The sequence below is a fragment of the Medicago sativa genome, chromosome 6, assembly GCF_051527215.1.
Source record: "Medicago sativa cultivar Bolivia chromosome 6, Bolivia_mono, whole genome shotgun sequence".
Lineage (NCBI taxonomy): Eukaryota > Viridiplantae > Streptophyta > Magnoliopsida > Fabales > Fabaceae > Medicago > Medicago sativa.
The window spans coordinates 16875998-16884923 of record NC_140754.1 but is presented as its reverse complement, the minus strand read 5'-3'; the positions used below and the strand labels follow the sequence as shown (position 1 = coordinate 16884923).

General features: G+C 35.3%; 2 protein-coding genes across 2 annotated transcripts; both read left to right on the top strand.

Annotated features, from left to right (window-relative positions):
- The first annotated feature begins 1847 nt into the window (after positions 1-1847).
- Positions 1848-3442, top strand: LOC146913272 (putative F-box/FBD/LRR-repeat protein At4g13965). The gene is made up of 3 exons (XM_085718915.1): positions 1848-1918; positions 2032-2896; positions 3069-3442. Exons 1-3 carry the CDS (start codon positions 1848-1850, stop codon positions 3372-3374), a joined length of 1242 nt encoding a protein of 413 aa, XP_085575041.1. The 3' UTR covers positions 3375-3442.
- Positions 3443-4408: 966 nt separating this feature from the next.
- LOC146913271 (uncharacterized) lies at positions 4409-6632 on the top strand. Its single transcript, XM_085716488.1, has 2 exons — positions 4409-5997; positions 6315-6632. Exons 1-2 carry the CDS (start codon positions 4878-4880, stop codon positions 6347-6349), a joined length of 1155 nt encoding a protein of 384 aa, XP_085572614.1. The 5' UTR covers positions 4409-4877; the 3' UTR covers positions 6350-6632.
- The last annotated feature ends 2294 nt before the right edge of the window (positions 6633-8926 follow it).

Sequence of the window (8926 nt, the reverse complement as noted above, 5' to 3'; positions counted from 1 at the left end):
CCAACATCCCACTAACTTGCAAAATTTGGATAAGATGAAGCAATATTTTGCATCCCTATCTCATTACAACCCACCAACATTACCCTGATGATGCAAGATTTGGATAAGATGAAGTCATTTATATATTTATGTTATCATTTTACTAATTATCATTGGAATAAACAACAAATGATCGACATTTTGTTTTTATTTTATATACAGACAAATCAAAATACATCAGGTTAATAAATAATTTTGTTATACAATTTGACAATAATTATAGATAAATCGTTGTACAATATCCAATAATATTTAAAAAATTTAAAATTTTAATCAAAATTATATAAACAAGCATAATAAAATATACACACACGGTAGCGTATTAAAAAGAGACATTGTTCATATCTCAAATTTAATAGTCGTAAATGATCATTAATGCCACAATACTTTTATTTTTTTTTGAAATATTAGTGCCACACTTATTAATAATAAAATTTTCAATCATGTCTCCTTAAGCTTAGCTCAATTGACAGGGACAATGCATAATATTTGTGTGACCTCCAGCCACTAGAGTACTTGAAAAAAAATCAATTATTTTATAGGTGGATTCTAGGGTGAGGGAGGGCTCAATTAAGTCCCTCACCGGCGGACCATGAGAAACATACCTTTTGATTGAATCAATGGTCAAGATTTATTGAAAATAAAATTCGTAATATGTAGACATTTTCTTATACAATCTTGTCCCTATTATATTTCTTCATCCTCTTCCCTGAAATCTTGAAATCTTGCGGAAAACATCAACATCCATTCGAAAATGAAAAAGTAGAGATGTGAAAGTGTCAATGATCACTATTTCTTTCACCAAACATTTTCACACCATTACAAAATGCAAAATTAAAATCAGTTTTGATAACTACGATGTCAAAAGAGAAACCATAAAATTTGAAACTTTAAATACTTCATGGTGAAAAACGCTACCAAGAATAATGTTAGGTTATGGCCTTCAATACAAAAAAATAAATTGAAACTTCGGTTGAAATGAATGTGATAAAAAATGGCCTTTCAAGTTTAAAATAATTCGGAGGAACATTGTAAAGTTGATCTGCTTTCTTTTTGGTCTTAGCAAACATATATAAGAAAAGACAACTAATTAAAGTGTACATCTTTTACAAAAGTTGAATGTTTGCAAACCCTAGTTAGTCACAATTTTTTAATCTTCAACAAACATTTATGCAATTCAGGGGAGGTAGATGAGGAAGACATAATTGCGGAGACTAATCCCTCGAGTATTGTGGAACCTAAATAGGCGGCAAGCTCTCGCTTAGAGTTGTGTATGAACATGTGTTGATGGTCTCATTTTTTATTTTAATAAATTTAGACCATTAATGTCTAGAAGTCCTAGCTCAACTGGCAAATGCCGAAATTGCAAGGCCGGACGTCATGACCCGGGTTCGAACCCGAGACCTCACAGTTGTGTGTGAGTTTATTTTCAGTGGATTACCACTTCATCTAAGACCAAAAAAAAAAATTTAGACCATTAATTAGACATCTAATGATATTTCAACGGTGAGGGATTTAATTGAGTCACTATAGAATCCACCTATTTTATAATATTGCATATTTTTTTATAAAAAAAATCTTCTTTTTTTTGGTAGTGAAAAAAAATTCATTTTACAAATATTCCCAATATTGATACGAATGTGTTTAGTGTTTTGAAACAACACGGTATCGGGTCAGATTCACCATCTTGATTTCCGCCCCTGATTTTTATATTAGGGTTTGGTGTGTTGTGATAATATTGGTTTGGGCATTTTAGTATAAATAGCAACCAAGTTATACAATTGGAGAACTGAATCATTCTTTTAGCTATGAAGAAAAGAAGGGTTCGTTCAACTTCTTCTTCTTCTTCTACGGTTCAGGTTAGCTGCTACTGCTTTGTGTATCTGTTTGAGAATCATATCTGCTTTGTATGAAATAATCATAGTTTTTCTTCATATCCAACTAATAAATTTATTTTTTTTCACAGCACTCACTCTACAGTTGTGGAAACAGTTCTGTCGATAGAATCAGCAATTTACCAGATGAGTTATTGCTTTACATTCTCTCTTTTCTCCCAACCAAACTGGCTTTTACGACGGCCATTCTTTCCAAGCGGTGGACACCGCTCTGCTATTCACTCCCCGTTGTCGACCTCACCTATAAAACCATAAAAAAATGTAGAACCTTCAAGCGCTTCCGTCGTTTTGTCAATAATGTCATGCTCTCTCCTCTTTCAACCAACCAACCCATCAAAATTTTCCGCTTCAGTTGTCTCCTCAGATACCACCAGAGAAATAGCAGATTTAATGTAACTAAATGGCTGGAAGCCGCAAAACAGCGTAATATAGAGGAAATTCATCTCACGTTGCCTTTACACACCTTGATACCCGATCTTTTTGTCTCTCAAACCCTTGTTGTTCTAAAACTTGAAAGTTTAGATGTTCGAAAGAATACTTCATGTGTTCATCTTCCATCACTCAAAACCCTAAGCTTGACATCAGTTTCCTTTGAAAATCGTAATGATTACATAAATTTTCTTTATGCCTGTCCTAATCTAGAAGATTGGCATGCTGAACCTATCTTTTTTCTGAAACGTGATGAAAAAAATGCATCAGAAGGGCTTAAAATCTTGACATTGCCTAAATTGGTTAGAGCGAGTATAAGAATAAGGGATGTTGTGGTTAACGGTATTAACAATGTCAAGTTTCTACACATAGGCATGGATTCCACAAAAGCTTTCTCTTTGAAAGCCATTCCACTCTTTCAAAACTTAATTTCCATTGAACTAGTATTTCCTAGTCATTCATATATTTGTTGGGGTGATGTAGTAGAACTGCTCCGCCATTGTCCCAAGGTTCAAATTTTTTTCATTAAGAAGGTATTTTTGTTTGCTAGTTGTTTTTTGTTTATGCATATATTTTGATAAATGTTATTTGACCGATCATTATGGCGTCATGTGATAAATGTTGTTGCTGACCTCACTTAGTTGAACAATGTTTGTTTATTGTTGTATATATTTTGATAAATGTTAATCTTTATCTCTTTGACAGTGGATGTTTACCAGCTTACAGAAGGAATGGAAATGGCCAATTTCAGGTCTTGAATGTGTTTCATCTCACCTTAGATCGTGTACTATTTTAAATATTGATGGCTTGGCTAATGATATTGGATTGGCAAATGATATTCGATTTGCAAAATATATTTTACAAAATGCGAGTCTTTTACAAGACATGAGGATCGGCGTTGCTACTTATGGAAAGCTTTTGGGAAAAAGTCCAATTAGAAAAGAATTGTCCTCCTATCCAAGGATATCACCAGGATGTAAACTTTCATTTGAATTTAAGCGTGAATACTAGAATCATCAGTGTTTTTCATTACTTTCTTTTCTAATATGCAACCAATTAGTTTGATAGTTTTGACAACATATATATAGGCTTCGTCCTACTGAACAAATCAACTGGATGGTGATCTTTGCTATTTTTGAATACTATAGATAGGCTTGGTCCTATTGAACAAATCCACCGGATGGTGACCTTTGGTAATCATGAATTCTATGGTGGATTACCATTGTGGCTTGATAATGATTTTGTTCGCATGCTTTTAATTGTATTGCATTGAATGTGAGGGTTGTTCCAAGTCCTGATTATTGTCAGAGTTGTTTTGAATGAAATAAACCAAAAGAATAAATCAAGCACCAGTGTTACACAAATTGGTTTAGATCATTGACATATGAAGATGTTCCATGACCTTTCAAGGAAAGGAAGATCGTTTCTGCTTGTTAGTTTAATTCAATATGTTTTATTTCTGAATAAAATGTATACGTTGTTAGTATGCAATGAACACAGGCTACTTAAATACGATAATTTGAACTGAAATTTTGTTGCAGTCATATGCTGTTGATTTGCATACATTTTTTTATGTTCGTACTTGTCTACAGTGTGACATATTATTTCTGTTTCCACTTCTCCATATTCTATTATTTAGAGGAGGAGGCAAAATTCTGCTTTTGAATTTGAATCCAATTAAAAAATGGACAGTCTTGTTTTCACATTACTTAATGATTATACCTAATGGACAGTCTTCTAAAAAAATGAATTGTATATGTTTTTACTTAATGGACAGTCTTGTTTTTACGGAAGTGAATTATATATATACTTCTGTGGATGTAAAGTCTTCATATTTATTTTCTATTCAATTTCCTTTTCTCTCCCAAGGGTAATGCTTATTACTCACACTGATTACTGTCTCATCAATATATTCTTGTTTCTATGACATATATATTACTAATATTATCGCAAGAACCTAATATTCAGTTATTGGATATTTGTTACTTTGTTTTGTGCTGATAGGAATCTTTAATAGAAAATGCAGTAACTTTTGAAGGTTATTACACAATACAGCATCCACACCTAAGGAGCATGAGAACACAAATAACTTGAAGTACAAGCAACAAAGCTAGTGTAGTACATTTTGTCATTTGTATAGTACAATCTAGAATAAGATAGTACAACTCCTTGATGTATATATACTATGATGTACTCTCATTCCAATCTAATGAATCAATACTCTTTTTCATAGTTTCTTAATATGGTATCAGTTTCTTTCTCTCTCTTCTTCATGAAAGAGAAAGTTAGTTACGATCCTTTTCTCGCTTCCGCCATTGTTGCTTGCTCTGCAAGCTTTTCTCTTTCCTTCATTCTAGCTTGATTTTCTTTCAGAATCCTTCGTGATTCTTCTTCTTCTTCCTCGTTTTTCATCTTCTCGTTCTTTTCTTCGCTTTCTTTGGCGAATTGAGCTTTCTGCAAGCTTCTTTTCTTTACTCTGTTTTTCGCTTCATCTTCTTCAATTGTTCTTCAATCATGCCTCCTCGTGCAGCTCCGATCATTATCCAACAACCTAACACTGATTCCATCTACTATGTGCATCCTAGTGAAGGACCGAATTCGGTTACGGTTACACCACTTCTCACCGGTTCCAACTATCTCGCATGGAGTCGTTCTATGAAACGCGCTCTTGGAACGAAGAACAAATTTGCTTTCGTTGATGGATCTGTTCCAATTCCTCCAATGGATGATTTGAACAGAAATGCGTGGGAACGCTGCAATAATTTGATCCATTCTTGGATCATCAATTCGGTTTCACCGCAAATAGCTCAAACTATTGTCTTTCATGAACACGCTGTTGACGTTTGGATTGAATTACAAGAACGATTTTCGAAGGTTGATCGCATTCGTGTTGCTTCCCTTCGTTCTGCTATCAACAACTTGAAGCAAGGTGATAAATCTGTGCTTGATTACTTCACAGAAATGAAGTCTCTTTGGGAGGAGCTTAACTCTCATCGTCCCATGCCTATGTGCACTTGTCCCTTTCCATGCCGTTGTGAATCTATGCGTGCTGCTCGCAATTTTCGAATGGAAGATCAAGTGATTCAATTCCTTACTGGTTTGAATGATAGCTTTTCTGTTGTGAAGACTCAGGTTCTTCTCATGGATCCTCTTCCTTCCATAAACAAAGTATATTCTATGGTGGTTCAAGAGGAAAGTAACAATACTGCACCTACTCCATCAGTTTCTATTGAAGACTCTAGCATCTTGGTTAATGCTTCAGAGGCCAGAAAACCATTTCAACGTGGTAAGCCTTCTGGTGCCTCTCAATCCAAAAACAACTCCAGATATTGCACTTTTTGTCATCGAACTAACCATACTGTGGAGTATTGCTATCAAAAACATGGTTATCCCAATACGAATAAACCTGTTGCTTCTTCAAATGCTGTGAATTCTGAGCATGCTATGGAATCTCATACCTCTAGTGAAGGAAATTCATCTATCTCTCAGACTGGTTTGACTCAAGAGCAATATGGTCACCTTGTATCCTTGTTACAACAATCTTCTTTGGTGCCTTCAGCAACTCCTTCCAATCCTGCTAGTACCAATCATGTCACAACATCCTCTTTTCCCTCTTCTATTGATTTTACCTCAGGTATAAACACAGTTTTCTCTTGTTCTTTACATGTTCCTCCTGATCATTGGCTAATTGATTCTGGAGCCAATGAACATATTTGTTCATCATTGCATTTGTTTCATTCATATTACAAAATCAAACCTATTCAAGTTAACTTACCTAATGGTTCATCTGTACTTGTTCAATATGCTGGTACAGTTGTTTTTTCACCTCATTTTCACATCACTCATGTTCTTTATTCTCCTTCTTTCAAAGTTAATCTTGTTTCTGTTTCTAAAATTTGTCAAACCTTACCTTATCATGTGCATTTCTTGCTTAATACTTGTATTATACAGGATGTGAAAACCCAGAAGATGATTGGTTTGGGTAATCTTTGTGATGGTCTCTATAGACTGCATCCTTCTGCTCCTGCTTCACCTCAAGTGCATTCTATTACTTCTGCTCATTTCCCATCAAATAAAGAGTCTTTACAATCTTGTAATTCTGTTTCTTCAAATAGTCATGTTTCTAGTATTCCTTCCAATGCAATCTGGCACTTTAGATTGGGTCACTTGTCCAATCAAAGATTGTCCATGATGCATCATTTGTACTCTTCTATTACTATTGATAATAAAGCAATCTGTGACATTTGTCACTTTGCCAAACAAAGAAAATTGCCTTATAATTTGAGTACTTCTATTGCTTCCTCTAAATTTGAGCTCTTGCATTTTGATATTTGGGGACCCCTTTCCATTACTGCTGTTCATGGACATAAGTATTTTCTTACCATTGTTGATGACTTTACCAGATTCCTATGGGTCATTTTACTTAAAAATAAATCTGAAGTCTCTAGTCATGTCAAAAATTTTGTCCAATTAATTCATACTCACTATCAAATAACTCCCAAATACATCAGAACAGATAATGGTCCAGAGTTTCTTCTTACTGAATTCTATGCCTCTAAAGGTATCATACACCAAAAATCATGTGTTGAAACTCCTCAACAGAATGGTAGAGTGGAAAGAAAGCATCAGCACATTCTCAATGTTGCTCGAGCTTTACTTTTCCAATCCAAACTTCCCAAAATTTTCTGGTCATATGCTGTGCTTCATGCAGTTTTTTTAATCAATAGAGTCCCTACTCCTCTCCTCAAGCACAAATCCCCTTATCAACTTTTATATGATTCTTTACCTGATATACATTCCTTTAAAGTGTTTGGCTGTTTATGTTTTGCATCCACTCTTCTTGCTCACAGATCAAAACTTCACCCTAGAGCAAGAAAGTCTGTTTTCTTGGGCTACAAGTCAGGCACTAAGGGCTATGTTCTTTATGATCTTGACACTAGAGAAATTTTTGTCTCTAGAAATGTTGTTTTTCATGAACTTGTTTTGCCTTATAACTCACAAACTTCTTCTCCTACCTCCAATTGGCAGTATCATTCCTCATCCCCTGTTATCCACGAACCAGTTTCACCTCCACCACCTATTTCATCTACTGACCACAGCATCCACAATTCCCCATCATCCACGCCTACTTCATCCCCCCTTCTTAGAGTTTCTTCCAGAAATAAGAAAACTCCATCTTACCTGAAAGATTACATATGTCCTTCATCTAATATTTCTGCATCTCACATTAATAAAGCTTGCTCTTCATTTCCATTATCAAATTTTATTTCACATACACATTTATCTAATTCTCACCATACATTTGCTTTGTCTATTGTTTCTCATGTTGAACCAAAATCTTATGCTGAGGCCATCAAATTTGACTGTTGGAAACAAGCAATGCAAGTTGAACTTAATGCTCTTGATCAAACTGGTACCTGGACAATAGTGGATCTTCCTTCACAAACCAAACCCATAGGGTGCAAATGGGTTTATAGAATCAAGTACAATGCTGATGGTTCTATAGAGAGGTATAAAGCTCGACTGGTAGCTAAAGGGTATAACCAAATTGAAGGATTGGACTATTTTGATACTTTCTCACCAGTTGCAAAGGTCACTACAGTCAGACTGGTTATTGCTTTGGCTTCAATTAATCATTGGTTTCTTCACCAATTAGATGTAAACAACGCTTTTCTTCATGGTGATCTTCATGAAGATGTTTACATGAAGCTTCCCCCAGGTTTATCAACTTCCAAACCTAATCAAGTCTGCAAATTGTCCAAATCCTTGTATGGTCTCAAACAAGCCAGTCGAATGTGGTATGAGAAGCTCACTGCACTACTCATTTCTAATGGTTACACACAGGCTGCTTCTGATGCTTCCTTGTTTATAAAGTCAGCATCTGAGACCTTCACTGTCCTTTTGGTTTATGTTGATGATATTATTCTAGCTGGCAATTCTCTTTCTGAATTTAATATCATCAAGAATGTCTTACACCAAGCATTCAAAATTAAGGACCTTGGCACTTTGAAGTATTTCTTGGGCCTTGAAGTTGCTCATTCTCATACTGGGATTTCTCTATGTCAGAGAAAGTATTGTTTGGATTTGCTGAAAGATTCAGGTCTTCTTGGTTCCAAGCCAGTATCCACTCCCTCTGATCCTTCTGTCAAACTATACAATGACAATTCCTCTCCTCTTACTGACATTTCAAGCTATAGGAGACTCATTGGCAGATTGATCTATTTGAATACAACCAGACCTGACATCACCTTTATTACTCAACAATTGAGTCAGTTTCTCAGCAAACCAACTCAAACTCACTATCATGCAGCTCTTAGAGTGCTCAAATACTTGAAAGGTTCACCAGGCAAAGGCATTTTTTTTCCTCGAGCTTCAGGTTTGCATCTTCAAGGTTATACTGATGCAGACTGGGCAGGATGTAAGGACACTAGGCGCTCCATTTCAGGCCATTGTTTTTTTCTTGGACAATCACTGATATGCTGGAGAACCAAGAAACAGCCCACAGTTTCCAGATCATCTTCTGAGGCTGAGTATAGAGCCATGGCAACTGCCACTTGTGAACT